Source organism: Strix aluco, chromosome 2, assembly GCF_031877795.1.
Source record: "Strix aluco isolate bStrAlu1 chromosome 2, bStrAlu1.hap1, whole genome shotgun sequence".
In the NCBI taxonomy this organism is placed as follows: Eukaryota; Metazoa; Chordata; class Aves; order Strigiformes; family Strigidae; genus Strix; species Strix aluco.
This window is the reverse complement of record NC_133932.1, coordinates 39,054,629-39,081,706: the sequence shown is the minus strand read 5'-3', so window position 1 is coordinate 39,081,706 and position 27,078 is coordinate 39,054,629. Positions and strand designations below refer to the sequence as shown.

Sequence of the window (27,078 nt, the reverse complement as noted above, 5' to 3'; positions counted from 1 at the left end):
GCATCTCCGCATTTTTGTTTTAGGGTGGCTAAAAATTTAAAATCTCTCTGCAAGTTTTTCCCATCCGCCCCAGCAGAACAATCTAAAGGTAAACACCACAGTCAGGGTGGACTTGCTGAAGGGTCTGAGATGGGATCTTTTAGCCTTTCATTTTAAATTGTTTTCTGAAAGCCAAGATACCCACCTGAGCTGCTACTGCAGTGTGGGGAAGGTAAATGGGGATGTCCTGCACCATTTAAGAAGTTAGTCTGTAGGCCAAATTCTTTCCTTTTGGGCTTGATTGTCCTGTCCCCATCATACATGGCTCCTGCTTTGGTCTTCTCAGCCAAAGTCAATGAGCTGGCCAACTGTGCAAGGTCAAACCCAATGTCCCGTCTAGACATCATGCCCTGAGGCTGGGCTTGGAGCAGCTCAGGGTGGCAGTGGCGAGAAGCCTGTCCTTCCCAGTGGTGCCATTGGAGCCTCTGTAGAGCTGTGCTGGCTGGTCCCCAGGGTTTCCAGCATGGCCACAGCAGGTAAAATGGTTGGAGACAATTTCCTCTGGCCTGGGCTGTCCTCACTGACAGCTCCCTGGGGAGCTCCCTGGGGAGGACAGGACCCCATGGACTGAGACGATCACCTAAGCTGCTTGGTCTCCTGAAATGAGTCCTCATTTTCTCCCACTTGGCTGAAGTTCCCCTTGGGGCACCTGGTCAGCTTGGGCTGCTTCTCCAACCATTTGTCTCTGAAGCCCAGTGGAGAGAGCATCAGAGCACTGTGAGCAACTCAGAAAGTGCTGCTTTCTTTATACATCCTTGTCTGCTTTCTTTTCCTTCTTCCCTCTACCCTCCCCTCATCAGTCTCTCTTCTTTTAAAAAAAAACCAAGCCAAATTATTACTACTCTTGAGCAGTTTATGAAGTTGAGCATATATTTTCATTTTCTAAATCCTAGAGTACAAATGAGTTGTTTCTTCAGAAACAGGAGATACCACTTGCAAAGTATTTCCAAAATACTGTGCCATATTTAGTTATAAAATTTATCCATAACTAAAGCATTGGGTCTTTTTCAAAAATCCTCTTTAAGTGTGCTCTTTGCTGCAAGCACACAACAAAGGCTAAACCAAGTGAAGCAAGAGCCAGATGAGCCTATGGGCCTTGTGTGCTGAAGCAACGAAGCACCTGGGCCTTCTGCCTTCTGCTACCCACAGCTCTGGGCAGGCTCCTCTTTTCAGCTGCATGAGTTCCGATAAAAGATGAGCAAGCAGGAGCCTATGCACAGAATCACAGAATCACAGAATCATCTAGGTTGGAAAGGACCTTGAAGATCATCTAGTCCAACCGTCAACCTAGCACTGACAGATCCCAACTACACTGTATCCCTAAGCCCTATGTCAACACACCTCTCAAACACCTCCAGGGATGGGGACTCCACCACCTCCCTGGGCAGCCCATTCCAACGCCTAACAACCCCTTCTGGAAAGAAATACTTCCTAATATCTAGTCTAAAAGTTTTTCTAAGCAGTTTGCGGTGCTCCGTTGTTGAGGAGTTACAGAAAGGTTTGCAAATACTACAATATTACCTGATGCTCTTAGGCTAATTAAAAAGCATGCTGAATTTTTATCTTCCCCTTTCTGTAGCCATGCCATCCAGGGCTACCCGATACCCCTCTCCAGGTTGAATTACACAGGCTGCTGCCATAATGCCGTATGTGACAGATGACTGAACCAGCCACGGGCGGCTCAGTGAAAACCTTTCCAGAGCAGACTGGCTTAGCAACCTCAGAATTTCCTTTTGGTTTCTTTTGATAATGAAGAAAGAAAACAGTTTTGCTTTTAACTATGACTTCTCAGGAAGAGGTGAGTGAAGTTTTGGGAGCATGTGATATCCTCTAAATAAACGACACATCAGTGTTTACCTTTCGTGTAGTATACTTCACAATGCTGTTTTGTATCCGGATGGACAACTTATGCACCAGTTCAAAGGCTTTTTTAAAATATCTAAAAATCACGTAGAGCAAGCTGTCCTTTTTGCTGCCTTAAAGTTAGCAGATTCTATATAAAATGTAATTTATCTTCATTTTTGAAATGTGCATGAAATTTTATCAAATGAAAGAGCAGAAACCTTATTGTAGTTGTTGACTGAAAGGTTAAAAGATATCCCAGGTGACTTAAAAACACAGTGTCACAGACAAAAAGTATTCTTTGCCTAAAATGTGTGATTGTAAGCATTTTCTGGGACTGGCTCTGCAAACAAACTGCTTTTACATCTTACCAGCACCACTGTCTTTAACAAACTTGGACCTATTTCACACCACTGTGAGTTCAAAAGTCTGAATCCTTTTGCCAGTGACAGTGTGCAGAAGCAGAGTCAGAAATAAACATTTCAAATCTATTTACCTTGAATTCTAGTGTCGCCTGTTTTAATTGTTTTTCACTGTGTAGAAAGTGATCAAAGGTTTTCTGGAGTAAAATTCAGTGGGCTGCTGCATGAGGATCCTGTGCAGGTGTCATACACTTTTTAGTTTTTCTCTTGTTTCCTATTGCAATTAGAGAGCAGGGGATGGATTCATCAACCCCCAGTGTGAGTTATTAAAAGTAGCTACAGTACTGAGACAAATTTGAGCAAAAATTAACTTCAGTAGGTTGCTGGTAAACTAATTGTAAGAGCTGCTCTCATGAACATTGAGTGCATAACTTAATGTACTGCATCCAGCTCTGGAGTCCTCAGCGCACGAAAGACATGGACCTGTTGGAGCGGGTCCAGAGGAGGGCCACAAAAATGATCAGAGGGCTGGAACACCTCTCCTGTGAGGACAGGCTGAGAGAGTTGGGGTTGTTTAGCCTGGAGAAGTGAAGGCTTCCAGGAGACCTTATTGTGGTCTTTTGATACTTAAAGGGGATTTATAAGAAAGATGGGAACAAACTTTTTAGCAGGGCCTGTTGCAATAGAACCAGAGGTAACAGTTTTAGACTGAAAGAGTGTAGATTTAGACTAGATACAAGGAAGAAATTTTTTTTACAATGACAGTGGTGAAACACTGGAACAGGTTTCCCAGAGAGGTGGCAGATGCTTCATCCCTGGAAACATTCAAAGCCAGGTTGGATGGGGCTTTGAGCAACCTGATCTAGTTGAAGACATCCCTTCTCTTTGCAGGGGAGGGTTGGACTAGATGATCTTTAAATGTCCCTTCAAACCCAAACGATTCTCTGATTCTATGCTAACATTTTACAAGGAGATTATCTTTTTTTTCTTTTTCTCCTGTTGAGTCAGGTACAAGAGACAAATCCCACTACTGGAAGTCTTGAAATCATCTCTGTTACAGAAGATGAACCGCCAGTACCAGAAATTCAGTTTTCCTTCAAAAGATTTTTCTTCATACCACAAGCAAAAGTGGACCCCAGCGCAGATGGATCTGGTAGGGATACTGCACAGCTTTTTGACATTTGTAATCTAAATGGCTAATGTAGGTCTTTAGCCTTGCAAAACTATGCTTGTCCACTCATTCACAGAAAGCAATCACCTAGAGGAAGAAGAAACACCTCATTCCCCTGCAGTGAGTTTTGCCAGCATATTAACAGGTGATGACATCCTGTGTCTGCTTGCGTATGCAAGCATTTTTCACAGCCAGATTATTCACACCCTTCAGCCACAAACCAAATATTTGCCCATGCTTTTCAGACACATTTTTGAATGGCTTATTTGAAATTTTACAAACCTGGAAATTGGTCCATTAAAAAACTGAATATACAATACAGCAACCTTGGAAGAATAGCATGAATGTTTGCTACTTCCCATAGTTTTCATGGCAAAAAACCCCATTAACTTCAACAGAGGCAGGCTGATCATCAAGGATGAAGATAGAGCAATTTAATTTTCTAGTCCATTAGCTACTACAGCTGTCTAAGATTTTTGGCATACCAGACATCAACTCCATGGCCAAAACCAGTTACTCAGCTGCTACTGAGAGAATCTGTGTAGGCTGAGATTTACTTGTGAGTCTATAAACACTGTGAGATGCTCCTCATCTTTGACTGATTGTGTCTGCCAATCTCAAAATCAAAGCTTGAAGAATGAGGGGGTGAAGAGCTGCATGAATTAAAACTGAAGACAAGGTTCTGCCAGTTCCTGTATGCACCCATGACCGAGCTGTGTATGCTATTTTCCCATAGTTTGTCCTTTGTATATCAGAATACATTTGAAACAAGTAAACCATTCATTATATTCAGGGGAATCTGTTGTCTTCCAGGTTGACAATACCACTAAATTGAGGTCAGCTATGGAGGTGGTTGGTGAGCAGGACTGGTCCAGCTCATGAAATGTATTCAGTATTTATTACTGATACATATTTTAACTTCAGATGCATCTTTTTTCCTTGAAAACTCAAAAGTCAGCCTTGAGCCATTGCTCAGTTCTCTCCTTGTCTTTACAGCAAAACTTAAAACAGATCACCTTTTCCCACATTTTTCAAGACTAGTTTGGGGGTCCTTTTTTTTTTCAAATTTATCTTTCTATTATTTTTAGTTAACCTTGCTTCCAAGTCCAAAAGGACCAGTGACTTTCCTCCTCCTTGTCTTGAACACCTATTTACTAACTAGTCTTGTCTTTTTCCAATATCCCTGTTCCTGTTCAAATCTTTAGGCTCCTCTTACTTGTTTCCATGTCTCTGTTACCCCAACTCTGGAGGAATGCATCGTGCACAGGACTTAGCTCCCTGGTGCATGAGGCAAAGCTGTGTGGCCTCCAGCCTCATCTCAGGATTTCCGTTGTCCTGGACACAATGTTCAGAGCAGCGTCCAGGTGGGGCTATGGCTGGAGGGAGCACTGGGACTGTAGGCTCGGTACCGGCAAGAGTCAGGAGTCATCACAGACAGGAGGAGACTCAAACTAGTTTGTTCTTTGCTACTTCCACTGAAAGAATTTACTCGTTCACCTGAGCTTTCTGAAGTCTTCAGAGAGTATACCTGTACCCTGGACACAGGTTTGATTACACAAACAAAACAGGTCTAAATTTCATTTTCATACTGGAACTCACATTTTCAGGAGAGGTGCTTATATACTTCTAAAGCTTGCAGTGTGATGCAGCCCACAAAAATAAAAATTTAGAGCTCATATTCTCAATTGTGTTGAGGACAGGCCAGGTGCTCTGTAAGGGCACAATTCAGATCCCTCATGAGGCAAATGCTGAAGGGGTGTCTGAGAGCACCAGCCAGCTACAAAGCACTTGGAGCCTTCTCAGCCCCTGAGCTGGGGGAATCCGAACACCTGTGGGTCAGGTCAGCTCGGCTCCTGAAGTGTATGAAGGGGTTACTACTGCCATCTAGTTTAATATTTGATAAATCTTTCTCATTGCAAACTCAAGCTGGTTTAACTTCACAGAAACTGTTCTCTCTGTTTGGTTTCTAGGAGATATTGAACCACCTTCGATGTGCCAAGTTTTTCTCTCCCTAAAATACTTTCCATATATCTGTGGTTTCTTCCTTGCAGTAATCCTAGCACTTGCCATTGGCCTGGGTGGTGAGTACAATTAGTTATTCATTAAGTTCTCGCTTAACCATTCAAATGCTTAATTTTTCATGAGCCTTTTACTTATAATGGAATTAAACGGCTACTGCAGCTTGTTTGCTGAAGTAAAAAATCTTGTTGATGTGATGGCTTTAAATTTTATTTACATGTAGGGATAAAATAGATCTGGCACTCATGAAAGGATTGTTGTAATATTTACAACACTAGGGAACCTGCAGCTCCAGGAAACCTTTCTCTAGTAAAATTTCACCAGTTCCTCTCTGGGGTGGTGAGCTAAGAGTTTAGAAGCTGGGGGAGGCTTCAAGCAGCACACGCCATAATTTTGTCCTGTAATTAATTTCTCTAAGTAAGTTTGTTTTCAAAGAATTAAAGAACTTTCCCCTATCACAAACTACTTCTACAAAGGAAAAGAAAACACAGCATGAGTTTAGTTGTGACTGGAAAGTGTGACCTGCCCAGGTCTAGGTGCCAAATGTGTTGATGCTAGAGCAGTGCCTTCACAGCTGCAACAGGGATAAGCTTGCAGGAGGTTGAAGCATCGGCCCTATTTTGCAAGGGTCTCCTTGCTTTGCTGCTGAGGGGCTGAGGCGCCAGGCAGAAACTTGCTCTGGAGCGAAACATAAACTGGGTAGAGGGAGCTGGGAAGGAGTCAGCACAGACAGCAAGGCTGACTCATCCTACAAGTCATTACTAATGGATGAGTTTAGCAGCACCAGGTAGCAACCTCCAGGTTGTATTTCAAAAGTTCCTAGAGTACAGGAGTTATCTTTTCATTAGCAAGACAGAAATCTGGCCCGATAATGGAAGTCAGAAGTGTTAAATTAATATCCAAGTGTGTTTTCATCACCCTGTTTTCTTTCATTCTTGTTAGTCCAATATAACTGCATTGGGAAGTTTCGCTGCCGATCATCATTTAAGTGTATCCAGAAAACTGCCAGGTGCAACGGTGTCTTCAACTGTAAAGAAGGGGAGGATGAGTACGGATGTGGTAATTTATATTTGATTATAAATCCCTCCTACCTCCTCCTGTAGCATCTGGCATGTTATCAAGAAATGCATGTTGTAAAGAGTTTGCGTGAGTCAAGGAAGATAGAGACTGATGGATTATCTAAATCACCACTTCAGAGGAACAATTTCTCTGAGGTATCGATTTACAGTTTATGAGAAATCAAGCTGTTCTTAAGATAAATGTGAATGATTTCTGAATATTGCTACTGCCATATCGAGCATGTTTCTCTATTAGAAGTCTAGATGCTTTTTGACTGTTAGCATTTCCTCTGCCTGCAAGGTATAAGATCACTGCCTTATAGTGTGTATATACAGCACTCTCTGTATCTACTGGCACACAGTTGACTGTGTCGGTTTTGAAGATTGCAAAAGCCCATTATGGGAGACATCAGCACTGCCTTTTGTGCACTGAGTACCACGGAGTTTGCTTCTTCCTGTGTGAAATGTATGCCCCTCTGTCTGAGTTTCTGTAAGGGTTTTGGGCATCAGAGGGCCATTTTAAATGGTCCCTTCCTGTCCTGTGCTATGGAAGATGACTGTGGTGTTTGCAACCACTGGAGGGAAAGGACTCTAATATTAGTAAGGAGAATAACTGATTTTTAGATCAGTGCATTTGTAATTCTGATTTGTATACCTATGTGTGAGGAGGCAGCACAGCTTTCTGTCTGTGCAATACAAGGAATGACAAGAGCCATGAGCTTCTGGCCCAAACTAACCCCTCACAATACTTCAAACTTTGGTGTGTTTTCCCCAGGGAGGCTTCAGGCCTCTGTGGAGCCTGTGGGCAATGTGTCTGCTTTTCTTGTCTGCCTTTGCAATGCCATAACCCTGGCCCACAAGCACCTGAAGGAAATCCCTGTCCAGCAGTGACCGTGTGCGCGGCCTCCCTTCTCCCTGAGAAGACCATGTAGATGTGCCCTTTCCCAGGTCAAGGTGCCTCCTGCTCATCTGAGCCTCTGTGCCCTGGCAGCAGCTTGGTGCAGTGGTGGGGAGGATATGGCAACATGCAGGACAAAGGGACCATGGGTGATGGCTCTGTACCTGGGCCTCTTGCAGTATTTCCCCATCGGTCTCTTGGACGGAGGCAGCACAGCTCGCAGCAGTGCTGGCTCCATGGGGTGGCTCAGCCCTGTGGCCACCTGCAGGGAAGGGCTGTGCTGAGCAGAGTCAGGCTGGTGCAGGGAGGGAGTTCTTGGGAACCGAGCTCCCAAATTGCGCATCTCTCCTCTCCCCAGCCTTTACACGCTCATCAGCTCAGACATGCCAGCATCATTTCAGCAGAGGTAAGCAGGTAGGACACTCCATGGGAGCCCAGGGGCATCTGGGTGCAAGTGCATGCACCTCTCTGACTGTGCTGTGTGGTGCAGTGCAGGAGGTGCCAACCCCCTTCATCACTTATCTTTATTGCAGGTTTTCTCAGTGCCAAACACCTGCCACTCCAACTCACTGCAGTCAGCAAGACTTGCTTTGTCTCACCGGAGGGCAAGTGTACTGGGTCTGTCTGAGCAGTATTACAGCTAGCATCCCCTACCCTTTCCATGAGCATAGACTTCTTTCTCCTGGCTGTTCTAGCTCAGCATACCTTAGTTTCCTTCCTTAAGTGGGAAAAAAAAAAGCACAGAAAAGTTCTGTCAAAGGATCCAAGTGATGAAAAAGACAAGTAGTTAAAACTCAGTGAGCGAAGAAATATAGATGCCACAGTGGTGCACTGACATTGTTGTGTACCTGTTGGTTCTTCTTCACAACTCACTCAGGCTTTTCTTCTCCTGAATCTCAAAGTCAGGTTGAGTGGCAAGAAAGCAGTGCTGCAAGTGTTCACTTCTGGATCCTGGCGAACAGTCTGCTCTGATGACTGGAAAGCAGAATATGGAAATGCTACCTGCAAACACCTGGGTTTCTCAAGGTATGAACACAAAATGGAAGAAAGTTTACATGGCATTTTGAACAAACTCTGAGGTTTTCAACCTTTCTAGTGAAACCTTGTATTAGTCTGTGCTTTAAAAGAAAAAAGGACTTAACAATTCACCTTTGTGAATGATATAGTTGAGAAGCTTTAGGATGATGTGGGAAATAGTCCTGAATACTTGTGTACTGCAAATACCATTTATTACTGCTATAAATCCTGAATGATGGCTAAATACAATGGTTTGGTTAAATCTTCCCTATGAGGTGCAGGTGCCTGAATGCTGCTTCTCTTTCTAGTAGTTAACAGCCTGTCAGAGAGGCATTAAAAAACATAAGAGCTGTTCCAATTTCTTTTACTTCCTCTGTAGGAAAATTGTATATACAATTCATGTCATGACATCTGTTAGGAATTGAGGTCCACCTCAAAATTAGAGAAAAAGCTGGTAAGGCAGTTCATACTGGATTGATCCCATTCCTGGAAAACACCATTTCTTTCACAAACTTTCACACAATTGAGAAAGAGCTTGAAGTTGTGACTTGCAGTGATGCTCTGTTATGTCTTACAATGGCATAATTCTGATTTGTGCACATTATAGTTAGCAGTATAAAGCTTCTTTAAATAAATTCTTGTTGCCTTTAGGATAAAATACATCTTAATTGTTCAACAAAAAAGACAAGAAAAACCTACAAATTATTCATCCTCCCCGCTGCAAAATGTAACTCTAGAAAAAGGAGACAATGAGCTTGTTAGTGCTTCAGGAAATGTGCCAGCCAGTTACAATAAAAGCTTTATTACAATATTAGAATTAAAATTTACTTTCTCTGCAAGTTAAATGTCTCTCAGCATGTGTGACTTCCACACATGATTATGGCAGAAATACGTGCACATTATAAGAAGTGTTTCTTGGGGAGGATAGGATTACTTTATCAAGTGTCAGAATCCGATTATTGTGGTTTCTACACTGGGTTTTCATTAGCAGAACCGCTGAATTATTTAAATAGATTACTGAAATGCTCTCTGAGGAAGCTGTGTTTATGGTTTATTTGCAGTTACGTGAGTTCAGGTTACCTGCCTGTGGCTGCAGTTGAAAAACAGTTTCAAAGACATTTTGTATCCCTCAGCCACTGGTTATCAGCTGATCAAGTGACATCCCTGCACAATGCAACAAACCTCAGGTATGCCTCAGCTTGTTCATCCTGACAGAAAGAGAGCAATCAATAGAAGAATTGTTAATAACTTGAGATTGTTGCCTGTTTTTTCAGGCATGTAGTACTTCATAAGTGATTGGAATTGTTATGCATCATAGACCAAGGTTCAGTAGCAGTCTTGCTGGAATACAAATTAAGAGCCTGATTCAAGGCCCATTAAAATCAACAAAGGCTTTAAAATGAGCTATTTGAAAAGCCTTTTTGTCCCATGATCCCTTTTTTTTTTGCAAATGGATAGACACCAGGCACTTATCTTTCCCGATTTTGAAGCCATTTGTTTCAGTTTACAGATCCCTAGATATTTCCCAGTGGGTTTATGAACCCTTTATGGTCCATTTCTTCCTCCTGACAATTTCTTGTTTTTCTTAGTTACCTTTCACTGAGAAGCAAGCTATGTATCCAAGGAGACTACAGATCACATGTTGAAAATTGCTGATGAGCATCCCCTTGCAGAAGAGTGAACCACTCTTCAGCAGGGCAACATGTGGTCTGCAGGCTCCTGGTGGTGTTTAAGTTCCTAATTTAAGTATTTCAGCTAAATGCCCTGAGCAGATTGGATGAGTATATGACCTTGTACCTCTTTCAATATATGAGTTACTTATATTTACCTGCACATAGCTGTACACGGATATGACACAATATTGAAAAAAACCCCAGTATTTGTGAATCGGAACTAATACTGCACTGTCTTTTCATCTTAGAGAGGAATGCACTTCTGGCAATGTGATCATCTTAAAATGTTTGGGTAAGAATCAGGAAAAGTGAAAATAAAATCAGAAACTCTCCATCTTCATCCACTGCATGGCAAGAATTGGGAGGAATTGTGTACTTAGGGCATACTCTGCCATCAGTTTATCACTCCAAAGAAAAATTATATTTCTTATATAAAATTTAGAAGAATTTCAGAAAGTGAGAAAAGGCTGGTAAAGCAGATAGGGAGCATCAGGTAGCAGGGGCATTTTGGTGAGAATCACAGTAAGAAGTAGACAAATATTTAAGGATTGTGAGTTGAGTCCATGGACTGATATTGTAATTCCAACTCCTTGCCGTCTCATCAGGGAAAGGGAAATCTGTCTTAACATTTGAACTTTCATCCCACACCTCTCCATATCAGCTAGTTTTCACATAGGGATATGAAAATTCAAAAAACAACAGCAAAATAATCACCAGGAAAGAGGAGATATTTCAGCCTGCCTGTGTGGGTCCCTGGGACCCTGTGCATTTAAGAAGGGCAGAACAAGGGGTTTTGTAGCTCAGCTGAGCGCTATGTTTGTAGGGGAGAAGATGTGAACGCCACAGCCCCCATGCCAGCTGCCAGGCATGATGCTGCAGGGGTGGGAGGAAAGAGGAGAAACTTCTGGGGGCAGCCACAACTCAAGATGTGGACCATGAGGATGGGGCCAGTCCTGCTGCAGAGACATTCAAGCCTCAGCAAGGCTGGGAGTAGAGGGGCTGAAGGTGACCAAAACCATGCCTGCGTTTTCTTCACGGACCATAACCTTTGCTTTCTCACAGCATGCGGGACGCGGGCCAGCTACGGGCCACGAATTGTGGGGGGCAATGCGGCCTCCCCCCGGCAGTGGCCCTGGCAGGTCAGCCTGCAGTTCCACGGGCACCACCTCTGTGGAGGGTCTGTCATCACCCCACGCTGGATCATCACGGCCGCCCACTGCGTCTACGAGTAAGTCCCTAAATTGTCTTTCTTGGGGTGTCCCACTGACCTGGCTTCAAATGGGTCTGTGTGTGGGGCCACTGCAGAGGCGGGCTGATGCACTGTGCTTTCTTTTAAAATATGAACTGCAGTAGAGATTGGGTTATCCTTATTTCATGGGCTTGCTCCATAACATTTAAACCATCTCTATCTCTTCTTGCACAAGTACAAGACTTTGTTGAAGACTATCTCCCAAAGAGAGAGTCAGGTCCAAATCAGGGACCCCAGTTTTCAGATATTCTGGGCACTCCCAGCTTCCTGGGAAATTGGCTTAAAACAACACTTGAGTGCTAGATTTTAGGTATCCCAATCTGCAATTTCTGTATATTGCATGTGAGTTAACAGCTCAGGAGGAATATGTACTTGGCTGCTCTGGTACTCTGGAACTCCAAAATAAATTACACAATGCTGTTCAAGTTGACAGGATCAATCAGAGGTAGTAAGTTGTACTGTACTTAGTGCCCACATACTCACTGCTCCTTTTTATGCTACTGAAGTAGTCTTTGAGTTGTAAATAGATGCTAAACAGTTATTTAGACTCCTCTTCTTTGTGTAATTATAAATATAGCCTTCTCATTTATAAACAGTTGTCTGGTCCTGCAGTCTTGTTTGTTGCTAATAGTGCAGGAGAGCTCTTTTCTCTCTCACAAACTCCAGGCCACTTTCACCAAAGACATTTAAACAGCTAAAATGGGATTTGTCTGACCACTTTTAGGCACCCACAACACCAGTGCCTGCTTCTGAGCAAGTCCTGCAGGATGCTTTTATACCCAGTAGAGAGAAGAGATGGAACAGACAAATCCCACTCCTAGATTCTGTTTACAGCCCTGTGTTGCCATAAAAATAATTGCTTAGGAATTAAGCATTTTAGGACTTCTGTCCTTAGCTCTGTGCCCCCACAACACAGTTGGTTGTGGTGTGTTCAAAGGCTGATGGGGATGGGAGCTGGTAACACAGCCCACATCCCTGGAGCCTTTCCCCAGCACTGCCGCTAACCCACTGCTAGCCTGGTGGGGAGAAGCCAAGAGAAGAGGAGCTGCTCGTGTGCTGGAGGCTGAAGGATGTGGCTGCTCATAAACTGGGGTCAGAAGCACCTTCCAGAAGGAAAGCCTCTCCCTTGAGAATGCCTTGCCACAAGTGCGGCTGAGCTAGTCGGATGGCTGAGCACGTGTGCCAGGCAGCAGCATCGACTGCTGTGGGGTCACACAGGAGGACAGACAGGTAGGCCAATTCAAAACTCACATATTTGTAGAAAGCTGCACAGATAATGTGCCAGTGACTCAGTGTGTTACCAAGGTTAGTCACCCTTTCTACATGTCTTGAAATTAGGTGCCAAACATAGCCAATATTAATAGATGGCAAGTGCAGCAGACTGCAGCTATTTGACTGTAGAGTTTTATGTGGTTTGTAAGCCCAGGAGACAATTAGAAAACCTGAGGGTTTTCTTGACGGTTTTTCACTCTCTCCTACCTCTTTGTTTCAGCTTGTACTTGCCGAGCTCATGGAGTGTGCAGGTTGGTTTTGTGACTCAGCAAGACAGCCAGGTTCACCCATATTCAGTGGAAAAAATTATATACCATCGAAACTATAAACCCAAGACAATGGGAAATGATATAGCACTGATGAAACTGGCAGCACCGCTTGCTCTCAATGGTAATTCTTTCTGTTAGCTTTCACTTGACTTTCTCGCCTTTCTAGATAAAAGCAAGATGGGTCTTTCCTAGTACAGACAGGGAAATTTCTGTTGGTGCCCTATGCCTGACCCAGGACAGGTGGATCCCCACTGCCTCTAAAAGCAATGAGAGATGTGCAGCGTAGATGTAGCCAGCCTGCTGCTGTGATGGTGAGGCAGCAATCCCTGTTTAGACTACACCGGCAGAAACCCCCACCCTCAGTATCAGGAACTTCTCTGTACTTGGTATCCAGCCACAGAGAGCAACAGCATTGTCGGGGTCACCATTAGCCGGGGTCCTTATTTCTCCATGCAGGAACAGAAACGACGCAACACCAATGTGATGATCAGGTCGTCCATCTTTTTTATTATAGTTATTGTTATATTCTATTCCTTTTCTGGTTACATTTATACTCTACTAAGTTCCGTACACGCGCTCATCTATCTTCTAATAGGCTACAGGTCATCTACACGCGCTGTTCACGTGCCTCTACAAGCATTTGCATTGGTTAATTGCAATTAGCACATAAAGCCCAAAACTTGCCAAAACTCCCTTATCTCATACCCTGTTTTGCTCAGACTTGTGTGCTTTTGCTGACCACACGTGTTTCTCACTTATCTGCTATCTTGTGTGTTTTTGCCAGCCTTATTTTGCTGCCCTTGTCTTCGTCCTTGCATTCTTCTGTCTGCACTAACTTTCTCCCAGCGCGGCCCAGACTCCTACACAGCATGGTCACAGGGCTCTGCAAAATGTTCCCAGTCTGTTCTGGTATTGGCTTACTGAAGGCATTTAACAATAGGCAAACATTAACTTTATTCTTTCTAAATATTTTTCCTATCTAAAATAAATGCCCCACCTCATTTTACTTGGAGATTGTGGAGATTTTTATCATGTCCCTTCTGTGAGTACGGGGAGATCCAGCAGGGTCCGAAGCTGAAAATCAAGCTTAAATTTCAAAGAGAAGAAAAGACAGTTCAAACATAATGATGCTTTTAAATTAAAAATACTTTTATTTTCTCGCAGGATGCTACCTACAGCTGACACAGTTAGTGAATTGAAATAATGTGTAACAATATTGTATGAATTTAAATGATCACCTGCCAATACCTCCTAATCACTGTGAGCTCTCTGCAAAGGGGAGCTGGTGCTCTGACACATCTAGATTGTCAGTTCCTAAATAAATTCTCTTGAAATACTTTAAACTCCCACTTTGAATGAAAATTAAGCTTGATTTTGTTCTGTTTTATATCTCAGCTACTGCTGGTTTCTTTTGCTCAGGAATAGGTCTGGGAGGCTGTTAAGAACAGTAATGGCTCCGCAACTGAGCAAGATACCTGCTATGCCCTGGGGGCAGCCTGGGGGGCTTGGAGGCTCCATGCTGGAGGCTCAATGCTTTGAGCTGGGATCATTGCACTATGGAGAACTGCACCACTAGGAATTGCCCAGTAATACCTTGTATCTTCCCTCCCTCTACTCAGTGCCAGCTCATCTTGACACATCACAGTTTGTCCCCACAGCATCAAACACTGATTATATTGCATGGCATTCAGTGCCCCAGGGCACAGAGGCACTGAAACGCTATGAACTCATGGGTGGGAAGCAAAGAGCACCGCAGATGTCTTGTTGCCCTTACAGAAGGGCAAAGAGATGTGTACGCATGGCTCTTTGTACATGACGTGGCACAAAACCTGTTAGGAGGTGCCATACAGTCGTGCCGTGGTTAACCAAGGTCATTTCTCTCCCTGAGCAGCATGCCCCGGAGTCTTTGATCTGCTCGTCACCTGCGTGCATGGCGCATTTTTTGTTTGCTCATTCTTCAATTTATTGACCTGCCAACACCTCCTTCTGTCACTTAATACTTGAAGCTAATTAGTCCTGGTGCAGGTATTGTTTCAAACGTATGGTATTGGCCATAAGACAAAAGACCCGCAGCACTGTTGGGCTATTCATGTGGGGAGCAGGCGGTGTTCATAACAAGTTCACTGCAAGCAAAATCCTCAAGTTTTACTGAGGCATATAATTTTTTTGCTGAATTTTAAAAGCAATTCTCTTCTCTCTCTCTTTTTTTTTTTTTTTTTTAATAGGTCACATAGAGCCAATTTGTCTGCCTAATTTTGGTGAACAGTTCCCAGAAGGGAAAATGTGTTGGGTATCAGGATGGGGAGCAACTGTGGAAGGAGGTATTTTAAATGGGCTGCTGTTGATTACACTACATGAAAACATCTCACATACAGTAAATACAGGATTTGGTTGGAGCATTGTTCAACATTAAGTTTTCTGGGGTATCTGGGGGGAAAAGAAGACATATTCCTAAATTTTATGCTCATCCTGAACTGCAAAAGTGCCCTTATCACAAGGAATGGATGGGTACGCTCTGTGAAAATGTTAAAAATTACACGTAGACAGCAACACCATCCACAACGTTGTACTCAGCCTCAGTCAAACAGATTGTGTCCTTTAAAACTTCAAGCATAGAAAGTACATGAATGCAAGTATCAACCATCCAGTTTTTTGGAGAAAGCATGTATGCATTTTCAGGCAAGCAGGTTAATGTAGAAATTGGATCTGTAAATAATGTCATAAAGAGAAGGGATTTTTTATTTTTTTTTTTTAACCATGACTCACAGGTCATGTTAATCAATAATATATATTGAATCGCTTCCCTGTGAAAATGCTTGAATTCTCAGGTCATTGTTTTTCATCATTCTTCTTTCATCTCATTTAACGTGTTCCTGTTGTTCAGAGAACAGTGCGTTACCTGACCTAGAGATAATAGCGAAATAGGAAAAAAAATGAAAGCAAGGTCTACCACATAAAAAGTCAGCTATAAGTTGACAACAGACAGTGTGCAAATACGCTCATTTGTAGAGATGATCCATTCAGTCTGAATAAAATAAAATAAATATTTATAAAATAAATCAGATGTTTGCAGATGATTTGTTGACTAACAGAGCAGGGAACAAATTTGAAACAAATTTTGGCACTAGTATTGAAGACTGTCCAACTAGCTTTTAAGTTCATTACTCTCAATAATTGTCTAGTTTGAAGTAGAAATATATAATGTACAACTTTATATTGTATACTGTGATAATCCACAGCTCTATAGAATTGCTAGTTACTGGATTCTGTAAGTGATGAGACACCTAGTTGCCTTACTTGTATGTTGTCATTTTAACCATATTTCTTTCATCCTTGCTTGCCAATTCTTCATGTACTAAAACATTTTCTGTTTATAACTGGTATTTAATTTCAAGGATAGAGAGTTTTTTCTTTGTTTTTGTTTTTGTTTTTTGAACAGGTGATACATCTGACACCATGAATTATGCAGGTGTTCCTCTGATTTCTAATGCAATTTGCAATCACAGGGATGTCTACGGTGGGATCATAACTTCTTCAATGCTTTGTGCCGGTTTCCTAAAGGGAGGGGTAGACACCTGCCAGGTATGGAAGTTTCCAAACTGCAACTGTACTCATTAAGAACAGCAATGGAAAAATATGAGTGATAAGTTATCAGAAGGAACTCCCAGGCTTTTCTTGAGCAAACATTTAGTTTTGTGCCATTTACTCTGTTTACCACGAATATCAATCACTGACTGTGCACACATTCACGTGCTACAATTCCCTTCTTACATTTCTTCTGTGGACCATATCTGCTACTCTGAAGCCAATTTTACTTAAGACATTTTTTTTTTTATTGCATGTGCTACAGCATGGTGACATCTCTTTGCCCTGGCCGTGGCCTCTGCACTGCATTGAATAGCACTGCACTGTGAGCATCTCTGGAGACTTGCAAGGTGTAGACACCCCTTGGTGAAAAGCAGCCAAAGCATATATCAATAAGAGAAACAGAAGTGTGTGATTTTGGAAAGAGTAGAGTGAGGCAGGGGAAGGAAGAAAGGGAGAGGTGTTTGAGTAACTCAGACAACTGATAATGACTCTGGGGGAGAGGGATTCATAGATCATAGTTCATAGTTCATGGATCAGAGGATCCTTCACAACACAGGGTGGTGATGATTCAAGATCACTGTCAGAGTCATGACAGTGGCCACCCTGTGCCAGGTCTCATCCCCATACACACTAATGTGGACTGACCTAACTAGTCATGGATGAAGATCAAGGGATGGGGAGGAACTTCATGTTTCCAGACTTGCTCAGTCCCAGTTATGCATGGGACAAGACAAAGCAAAGGCATTAGGTGCATAGATCTTCATTTAAGCACTTGTTTGCACAACACCCCTAGCAAGGTGCCGGGCACCAGCACTACACTATGCCTGGGAGAGCTGCCCAAAGGCAGCATGCTCAGCGTAGGGCTCCAAGTGACAAAATGAACCCTACACACCAAAGAGAGAGACTTGTTCCAAATTCCCTTTCTTCTGTTGTGCTGGTTCTGACACTCATAGGGTGAGAAAGTGTTTCAGCAAAATAAATTGAAAGTTTTCATTACTTAGATGTGAGTCCATTGTGTCAAATCTGCCTAGCAAAGTGTCTGGGAAGCACCAGAAAAGCAGTATGCAAGACTGTGTGCAGGAGCAGGCAGGGAAGGAGGCAGGGTGCAAGCTTGTTGTTGCAACGCTGGGCTCAGCTCAGCTCAATAGCTAGGAGCTTTTTGAGAGAAGCAGCTGTGAGAGACCAAGACCATGACATCGAGACTGCAGATGAGCGATGCCCTGCCTGCAGGACAGGCATGCTCCCCAACACCCAAATGTTGTTTAACAGGAGACTTCAACATTGCTTCTGTTGTACTGCACTGCTAACAGGGGAAAGAAAAATATGATCTAATACACATCTCTAAGAAGTCTCCAACTTCTGCTGTAACATATGCTTTTCCCAGGACCCAGGGAACAGGAGACTGAATTATGCCTCTCCCAAACCCCCCCAAATAGACATTCCCCTCCCTTGCTGGGGCACTGACATTTGCTTTAATTCTTTGTCCTCCAGGGAGATAGCGGGGGCCCTTTAGCATGTGAAGATATGAGTATCTGGAAGTTGGTGGGGACCACCAGCTTCGGAGTGGGCTGTGCAGAAAAGAACAAGCCGGGCGTCTACAGTCGAACAACCTCCTTCCTGGGCTGGATACACGAACAGATGGAGGTCTGGTTTTGCCATGTCTCTCCACCTCTGGTTGTTGCTTTGTTCCACCTATGCCACACAGTGTTTAGCTCATATTTGTCGCAGCTGAGTTGTGTCATACAGACATCTGTGACCCAAGGGAGCGTTTGGGGATCAGGGCAGGTCCGTGGGCAGAGCAGAGTGCAGGTGTCTTAGCAAGATGTGGGGAGCACTGGGGCAGGGCTAGAGAGGGGAGAGGAAGGTGGGAGTGACTGGGGAGGGAGCCTGGAGGTGCAGAGCAGGGAACATGGAGGTGTGAAAGAACTGAGTAAGGAGATGTGGAGGCAAGGAAAAAAGTGCTAGGGGATTTCACCTGAAGCTGTGAGGCTGCTATAAAAAAGCCTGGGAAGTGGAAGCTGAGTGAGCCAAAGAAATTGGGCTGGAAGGAGAGGAGAGCAGAGGCAAGGAAGTGGGGGGATGCTGCAGCCACCTTCACCTGACCTGAGGGTGACCCAGTCTCCAGAGACCAGGTCCTCTGCTGTCAGCACCCCTCTAGGTCTGCCAGAGAGATAATGGGTTCAGTCAGCTGAGCAGAATTACTGTCCTTCAAGAAGACTTCCAGGCAGGGATCTGTTGCCTAAGCAGAAGCATCTAGAGCCATTTTAGAAAGCCCAGGCTCACTGCCTGTCTCACAGGTGTCCCTGCAGAAGTGCAAGGATCTGCAGCTAGCCCTGGGTTGTATTCACCATCCCCATGGGGATGTCGCAGATACCCTGCGACAGCTCAGGTAGCTATGATAGAGGATCTATGAGAGATCTGAGGCCTTCCAGACCAACTGCTGGAGGCCAGGCAAATACACTAAGACACCCCAAGTGGCACTAGATAGTGCATTCACGAGGCAAGTGAACCATCCTCCCCTGCCCTGCTAGGAGTCCAGACACTCAGCTCACAGGTAGGCACCTACTTAGCTTTGTGGCAAAGCCATCCTAAGCACCAAAGTGTACGTCCCATCCTGCTCCTCACAGACAGTGGTGCCGGTGCTGCTATTCCAGCACCCAGTTTGCTGGAATGAATGAATGACTGAATGAATATCGGTGATGTTATTCCAGCACCAGCAATACAGCCCCCAGCCCTGACAGCTGCCTGTGCCACCGTGATGGCATGTGGTGAAACCACTCCTGCCCCCATCTCCTTTGTGAAATATATGAGACTTCCTCCTCAAACCGAAGTGCCAATATCAAGCATTCACAGACAAGAAAATGCCCAAAATAAGGTTATGTGTGCAATTTCATTTCAGCCCCCTATCTGTATACTGTATGACACGTACTGTTTTCATAACCTATATTACACATGAAGATTTATGTTATCACATGCTTATCTGTTATTCAACAAAGCTAAAGAAGACAAGATAACATTTCTAAGTCTTTAAGACTTCTAATATTACTTTTTTTTTCTTCCCTCCAAGTATATATATCATTGTGAGTCATTTGCAGACACAGTAGCCCAGACATTTCAGATGAAGAGTTCATATCCAATGAAAACACAGATCTCCATTATAAAGAAGTGATCAAGGAGAAAAAAGTGCAGCTAAATCAAAAGTACAGCTAAATCTTTGTTTAGCTAAATGCTAACATGTTATAATTTTTCACAGGGACATCCTTCAGATGTAAACTTTAATTCACCAATTTATCCTCTTAGAAAGGGTTTTAAACTGCAGCATAGAAACACAGACACTTTTTAATGGACTCTGAAACAAACCAGAAGAAAGTAGAACTAGTGTGCTTTTGAAAATGGGACCAAGGGAACGGTTTGCACCTGGCAGATCTGTAGTGTGTCATAACTGTCCTGATCTGCTCTTACCTGCTGTTGCTCATCATGGACTGGTGTTCTTTTGGTCTCTCCAGAAGTTTCTATACTTTCTTCAAACAAAATTGACTCTTTTAGCTAAAGCTTAGCAGAGGAATTAGGAAAGAGATCCATTTTGATCTAAAAGATGCAAAATTGCAAGATAAGGAATTTGGCCATCAACATGCCCTTAAAAGCTTTCTTTCTGGAAATTAGCTTTATAACAGCTCACCGGACAGGGACAATCATCTAATTCAAGGCATGATCAAAGAGGAGGCATTTGTGTTTTCTGATCTTCCATTTCCAGTTTTGAAACCCGAATAAAGTGCTTCTGTCTCCCAGATTTTCAGGAAGATACAGACATTTTGCTAAAGGCTCTCTCCTGTGAATGCGAAGAAAAGTTTTTTACTGGTTTCCACTAAGCGGTGAAAATTAGTTGATGCCATTTAGCAAGATGTTTCTCTAACATTGTGAACAGAATTTCTGCTGCCTCCATTTTGAACAGCTGTCCCACTAGGGAGGAAGCAAAAAGTTTATAGCACTAAGGGGAGTGCCAGTGACCTACACACATTGTTGTCTGAGAAATATTATGCTTCAACTATTAAATCTGAATAGACATGAAAGGTTCCCACCCCAGCAAAACAAGGGGAAAAAAAGAAACCAGCAACGGAACAACTAAGAGGAAACAAAATAAACCCCTTCAAAGCCTACTTATCTCCCTGTATGCATGTGTCCCATGCATACAGTATCTACCACTATTACTAATATATTCCTTCATCTCCCATAACTATATTTCTTTATGAGCTTCCTGTCTCACCTCAAGCAAGACTGAGAACCAGTGAACTAAAGCAGTGAGAGAGGCTGATGGCATTTGCTGATGTTCACAGTGCACACAATGTGTATTGGACCACAGTTCTTATGTAGAGGTGGTGTCTTTTTCTGAAGAGCTCCAGCTGACAGGACTGGCTCCAGCAGCCCTGTGTTTCCTTTGGTGACCCTAGTACAGTTAGGAAAAAAAGAAGTGTTTCTCTTTCAGAGTTCAGTAGGTGGCAACATGATCATTTGAATAGATGCATAACTGGTTTTGCTTCCCAGAGAGAAGAACTGCAGAGCTGAGGAGAGTGGCAGTGTGCTGGGCTTCTGAAAACCCACATCACCCTCCAGCCCCACAGAAGGACTCACCACACTCTTCTGGATACCTGCTCTGAGCTTTGCACCTTCACAGACTACTTTTTACCATTTCTTTTGGGTACTGGTAACTATACTTAATGAAAACTGTTGCACATTCAGCCTCTTTTGGATGGAAGAGGCAGCTGGATGCTGGATGCTGGGCATGAGTATTTACTGTCAGCTACAAATTTCACAGTAGAAAAAGTGCAAAGACTGATAACCCAGGATGCAATCAATCACAATAAAGTATTGCAGGCACCATGAGTAAAAGACTAGAACAACTTCCGATCAGGTTGTTAGCTATTATTTTAGTACTTACCTTCCAAGAACCAGATTACATAAAGACTTTTTCTCCTAAAATATTTATATATAAGGTCCATGGTCTGTTGCACATGCAGTACCGTCTTTCTTTTGAAGCCATAAAGCAAGCAGGAAGCAACAGTTGGCAATTTTGGCAAGCAGTTGGCAAGTATGTTCAACTTTCGTTAGAAAAAAATCTCTGAAGTCAAACCTTTTATCATGTGGCTCTGAACAAAGTCCCTAAAAATTGAATTCCTAGGTGTTTTCTTCTGGTAAATAGCTCTGAAATGAGCAACACACAGGTTGTAACTTTACTGAAAAATTCTGAGATAACTAAACAGTCTTAAAGGGAAGAGGAGCTTCTCTACTGCCTTTCAATAGGCTAGAGAGCCAAAATCATTGCTCTATCTATGATGCACCATGGAGTGCAACAGCCATTGAATACTCCCAAGCTGACATTATGTTGTACAGTTCACCAAGGCATTCACGCTCAGTCACCTTCCCTGTTTTCCTGCCCTTTCTCTGCACAGGACAATATAGATCCTGCACTCTTTGTATCTATTAGTGACACCAGTGGTGCGGACGAACTGATGACAGCCAGACAAGGGACAAAATATCTGAAGTGCTGCTGTGGTTTCCTGTTTTACAAGCCATCTTAACATAACAGCCGCATGTTGTTAGGTTGGAAAATGCCTGATCGTTTTGCACTTGCCCTTTGTAAAATTCCTGGGATGAAAGTTGTCAATTTTAGAATTGATTGACAGGGTCAGTAGGCTGAATAATGGATAATATTGTCAGAGCTTTTCATTATCAGTCAAAATTGGTCTTATCATCTGATCAAGTGCTGCTCATCTTCTTGAAATGTGGTTTTGGATGCAGTCTGTATGCTTCTAAATCAGTATCTGCATCACTACTGTCATCTACCACTGCTGCAAGAAATCATCAGTGAACTGGAACTGCATTCTGACAGCAATGAGTCGTGTCCAAATCAAGAGAGAACAGCAAAACCACATGAACTGTCAACCTCCATGTTGTTCTGTAGATACAAACTTTGATGTTATAGAACACGGCACAATATCTTTTACCCTGGTTGAAGAAAATGCAGTGCAATGGAAACAGCACTTCCAAAACCAGCATGCTGTTAAAAAGAAGAGTGAAATATTATTGCAAAGCTGACACAAAAACTGGAATGAAATGGGAAATTTCAACTTGACAGAACCATGACAGAATTAAAACAAATTATGCTGAACCCTTGTGTAACTAAGACATTTTCAGAAGAGTTTTAATGTTCACTGTTTGTTATCATAACACTTTCACAGCCCCAACATGGCTCATGTTTTAGTATTATCAGCAGTCCGGAGATGAGGGGGATGCTCTCTGAGCTCATGGAGTTGTTATTTCATAATTCAAAAAGGACCCATGCAAATTCCTTTTGAACTTATTCTATTTCCATAAAAAGACTGTACAGTAAGTATCCATTGTGGTCTGCCTTTATATTAAAGAGAAATCCAATTTAAAATGTAAAAGCTAGTGAACTCTTCCCACAAAGAAGCCACATTGACCCCCAGATCAATGACGGTCACTTATGGGTAGACCTAGCCCAATGAACCTGCAAATCATTCTTCTGATTTCTCTTATGCCCCTTGCTGTGGTGTCTTAGGTATAGGAAGAATACAAAGGAGTCACTCTGTAAAGCTGTATTTTCCTCCCCCAATTTATGCCATGAACATGCATGCCAGGGGTTTTAAAATAAATATAATCACAATATTATCATATTTCTTTGTGTTTACCCAGGTGAAGATACAGAGGGGTTTAGGGCTTTTGCTGTGGGAAGTGGTTCTGTACAGAGCTGGGCATTGCGTTTTATTCAAAGAGAGGTGGGACTGATGAGCTGGTCTCTATTGGTAGTCAGTATTACAGCTGGAATGAACTGGTAGACGGAAAAGTAACTTTTCAAAGAGGTTATATGACAGGCTACCAAGTCTTTCCTTTTCCTTGGATTTTCTTCTCTCTATTCAATGAAAATAATTGGCTACACCGCATGTGCATGTACAGAGGCCTGCCAAACCAGGTGGGGCTGAAGATAGCTCTAATTTAGCTGATCCTGATTAGGAGTTTCATGGAAAACACCTTTGAAGTATTTAAGATCTTTATAGTAGAGGAGTGTGTATCTGCTACATTATTAAAGAGGTTGATGAAACAGTTTCTAGTTTGTGAACTCAGCTCACTGGTTAAAATGGTTGCTTTAACATAGGATTATGTTACAGCCATAGTATCCCTTAGAAATACAACCTGCTTATATGCACAGCCTGTGGAGAAAACTTGCACCAACATGTATAACTTTGCAAGAAATGGTCAGCATGTGAAGAAAAATTCCTTTGCCCTTCATCACCTGTTCCTGTCATCATGACAGTTAAGTCTAGAAATTGAGACAAAGCTGGTAAGTTTGGATAAACCAGATGTGACTTTTACTCAATATCAAAAACATCACATGGGTAAACTCTCCTTTAGCCAAACCGAAATTATTTTTTTTTTCACTTGAGAGGTACGAATAAGAAGATAATTACTGTAAAGATATAGAGATAAGCATAAAAACAAATGCCTAAGTTTGGTGTCTGAGAAAGCCAAAGTGTTTTCTGAGAGGTGCTGTGCTTTTAACATGCTAACACATCCCACACCTGGAAGCAATCACTGCGCAGAGGCGAGGATGCCTCACAGCTCTGCTCATAGAGGCTGTCTCACTGGCAAAATTCATATAAGTCTGTAAATGAGAATACAAGAACTGCACATTAAACTTTAAAAAAAAATAGATCTGGCTCATCCAATTTTTTGAGTCTTCAACATCCAAAGAAAGCAGGTTGAAATTTTATATTCTAAGTGTTGCACTGTAAATCTTGCTGTTGTGACAAACCTAGTTTGATCCCTGAAAGGTACACACTCTCCAGTATCTCTGCACCTGTAGTACCATTTTAAGATTTGCAGATCAAATTTATTTTCTTCAACAAATAGCCCTGTGAGAAGCAGTATCACACTTGTGGGCAGCAGGAGCCTGATATTACATAAAGCACTGTAAGAAGTGAGCTTACTTCAGCTGTTTAACTTTAGGGAATGTACAGGGAAGTGTTTCTTATCTGAACTGAAAGAGTACACTTGATCATTGCCTTTAATCTCTGGTTTTATGTATTTTACATAAGCGGAGGCTTCTGAGTTTATTTTATTGCTTTTGTCACATGTTTTCTTGCTGGCGGAGCTCCTGCCCCAGTAGAAGACAGCAGCTTGTGTCCCCAGCATGGGCACCAGTTAGATGGGTAGGATTTTGAACAGTTTGCTTCAAAATTTGGCAGGGGAGAGGTGAAAATGCAGCCTCTGGATGGTACAAAACGGTCAGACCATTTTTTCCTGATGAAAAGAAAATTGACTCCATAACTGATTTGTTTTCCTGAAGAGCACCTTGGTAGCTGCCAGTCTGAGCAATACAAATGTGAAAAGTGCAACAGTCAAGAGGAAAAAAATTAATGATCCCCAAAGTCCTAATGCTGGAGTGAGTTTACACAAGGTAATTGCAGGCACACAAGTGCCAGCTGAGCTAGGAGCCTGGCCTCGCCTCGGGCACCCACGTTAGACCTCTGGTGTGAGCTACCAGCATGTATCGGTGTGTCCCCATAGCCAGGACTGCTGAGTGACCACCTGTGGCTTTCCTGAGAAAGGATTTGCTTAATTCTTGTTGAATTAAAGTGGCTCCCAAGGGCAGTAGTGGGAATGAAGCCTTCTTCTCTGAGGTGTTATTTTAAAATAAATATGGTCCCCTGAACCTTGCCAGTGAGAAAGGGAGGGAGTGGAAAATGGGAAGGGAAGAGTAAAGAATAAGACTGTCTTAAAGCACCACAGCATAAAGTGCTTGAGGGGGAAATCATTTGCACTTAAAATTAAAATCACCAGTAAATTATAATTCTTTTCTACAGATTTCCCACTCTTTGAACTATGTTTTGCACAGAGAGTCAAATAGAAGGGAGTTTTAGATCTTTTTTTACAACTAGAGTGACTGCCATATATCATTTATTTGGGCATCCTTACCCTCAGCAACATTACCTCTATCAGAAATTAATTTGAAATGCTTATGATAATATAAAGTCCACAGCAGATGGCAGCATATGTCAAAATTTTGCCTACATCTTCCATTTTAAAAAAATAAATAACCACCGAAACAGTTCCTGCATCAACCACCAGAAGTGGGTAATGCAAACACGGTTATGGTCCCCATCACACTCATGGCTTTTTGAGGAGAGGTTACTGGGGAGATGCAGCTCCCCCAGCAGAGAGGGGGACTCTCAGGCATCCAGGATCATGGTCAGAGCATCCACACATCTGCCCAGGTCTCTGGTGGGTGCTGGCCCTGGCTCCCCAAACTGCGTGGCTGTGATGTGTGTTAGTGCTGTTGGCTCCTCATGCTACGGGATGCCCTGAAAATCACAGCCTCAGGCTTTCTCATGCTTTGATATATCTAAAAGTGAAATATTTGATATATTTAATACATTAAAGTATTAGTAGTAAGATGTCACTGCAGAGTTGTTTCTGATCCAGAGAGATCTGTGGAGCAGTATATTTATTATCCACATCTCCAACTACCTGGCTAGACTATTCCCCTCTGTGACTGAAGCTATAATTGGACAACAACAGTGAAAACGAACCTTTTCCCTACAAATTATTTTGCATCACTCACCAATGGCAGAAAGAAAAACATTTATTTAGAAATTTATCAACCTTCCATTTACTAGCACTTTTACTAGGACTAACTTACACACAACTTACAGACCTCAAGGCAAGAATATAACTGTCACATACAAATATTTCTGTACAGGTACCCAGTGCTAGACACTTACAGCCATGTGCAGATACCTGTTAGATAGCATAATTTTAAGAAATACTTAAAGCCAGTAGGAAAACGGAAGGTAAGCTTCTCCGGAAACAAATTACTTCATCACACTGTGGCTGCAGCGAGAGTGAAGGGAAAGATGGTCACCTATTTAAGGTTTCCTTCACCTCCTCCTCCTGCTTCTCCTTGTGGCAGGATTAAGGCATGGCCGTGTCAGTGGGAGGCCGTGGTCAAGATCTGTGTCCCTGCCCCTCCGTAGCTCTGCGTCACCACGTCCACCCACCCCACAGTAATCCCTGCTTTTGCCTCCTCTGTAATACCACTAGATTCTCTCCACCTCTCAAGACCTTTTTGTTGCCTATCAAGACCTTTGCTCTCTCCACCCCTCTGTATCCCTAAATACCCACCTTCCCCTCCTCTGGCTGCCCCTCATGTCCCCTGCCCATGGCATTTGGCTGGGCAGGAGGCAAGACAAGCATCAGTCAGCTGGACAGCCCAGAGGTCGATCCACTGATGGCAAACCAAAGCCTGAAACCTCCCTGCTTTTCCTTCAATAGGAACAGTCATACAGATCTCTTTCTTCCTCCCAGCTGCAAATTTGCACAAAACTTGTCAGAAGTTGGTATGACTGATTTAACAGTTTCTCTCTCAAATTCTTTAAAATGTTCAACAAGCTCAGAAGCCGTTAAGGGACTGGGAAGCCAGTCAGGAGGAGGCCAGATGTGCTGCCTGCTTGCAAAAACAGGCAAAACCCCACAGGTATCCCCAAGGCATGGGATAGCTTCAAGCCTTCCTTCCCTTCCAAAAGTAGTAGCTTCTCTTCCTCCTCAG

At 43.0% G+C, this 27,078-nt stretch overlaps 1 protein-coding gene across 1 annotated transcript; it reads left to right on the top strand.

Annotated features, from left to right (window-relative positions):
- The first annotated feature begins 1,819 nt into the window (after window positions 1-1,819).
- On the top strand, window positions 1,820-20,326 carry TMPRSS3 (transmembrane serine protease 3). Its single transcript, XM_074816713.1, has 17 exons — window positions 1,820-1,837; window positions 3,252-3,396; window positions 5,385-5,495; window positions 6,376-6,492; window positions 8,292-8,415; window positions 9,468-9,593; window positions 10,328-10,371; window positions 11,142-11,307; window positions 12,821-12,990; window positions 15,095-15,190; window positions 16,309-16,451; window positions 17,949-18,242; window positions 18,755-18,846; window positions 18,989-19,011; window positions 19,169-19,366; window positions 19,711-19,725; window positions 20,247-20,326. The coding sequence occupies exons 1-17, from the start codon at window positions 1,820-1,822 to the stop codon at window positions 20,324-20,326; spliced, it is 1,962 nt and encodes a 653-aa protein (XP_074672814.1).
- Window positions 20,327-27,078: the final 6,752 nt, after the last annotated feature.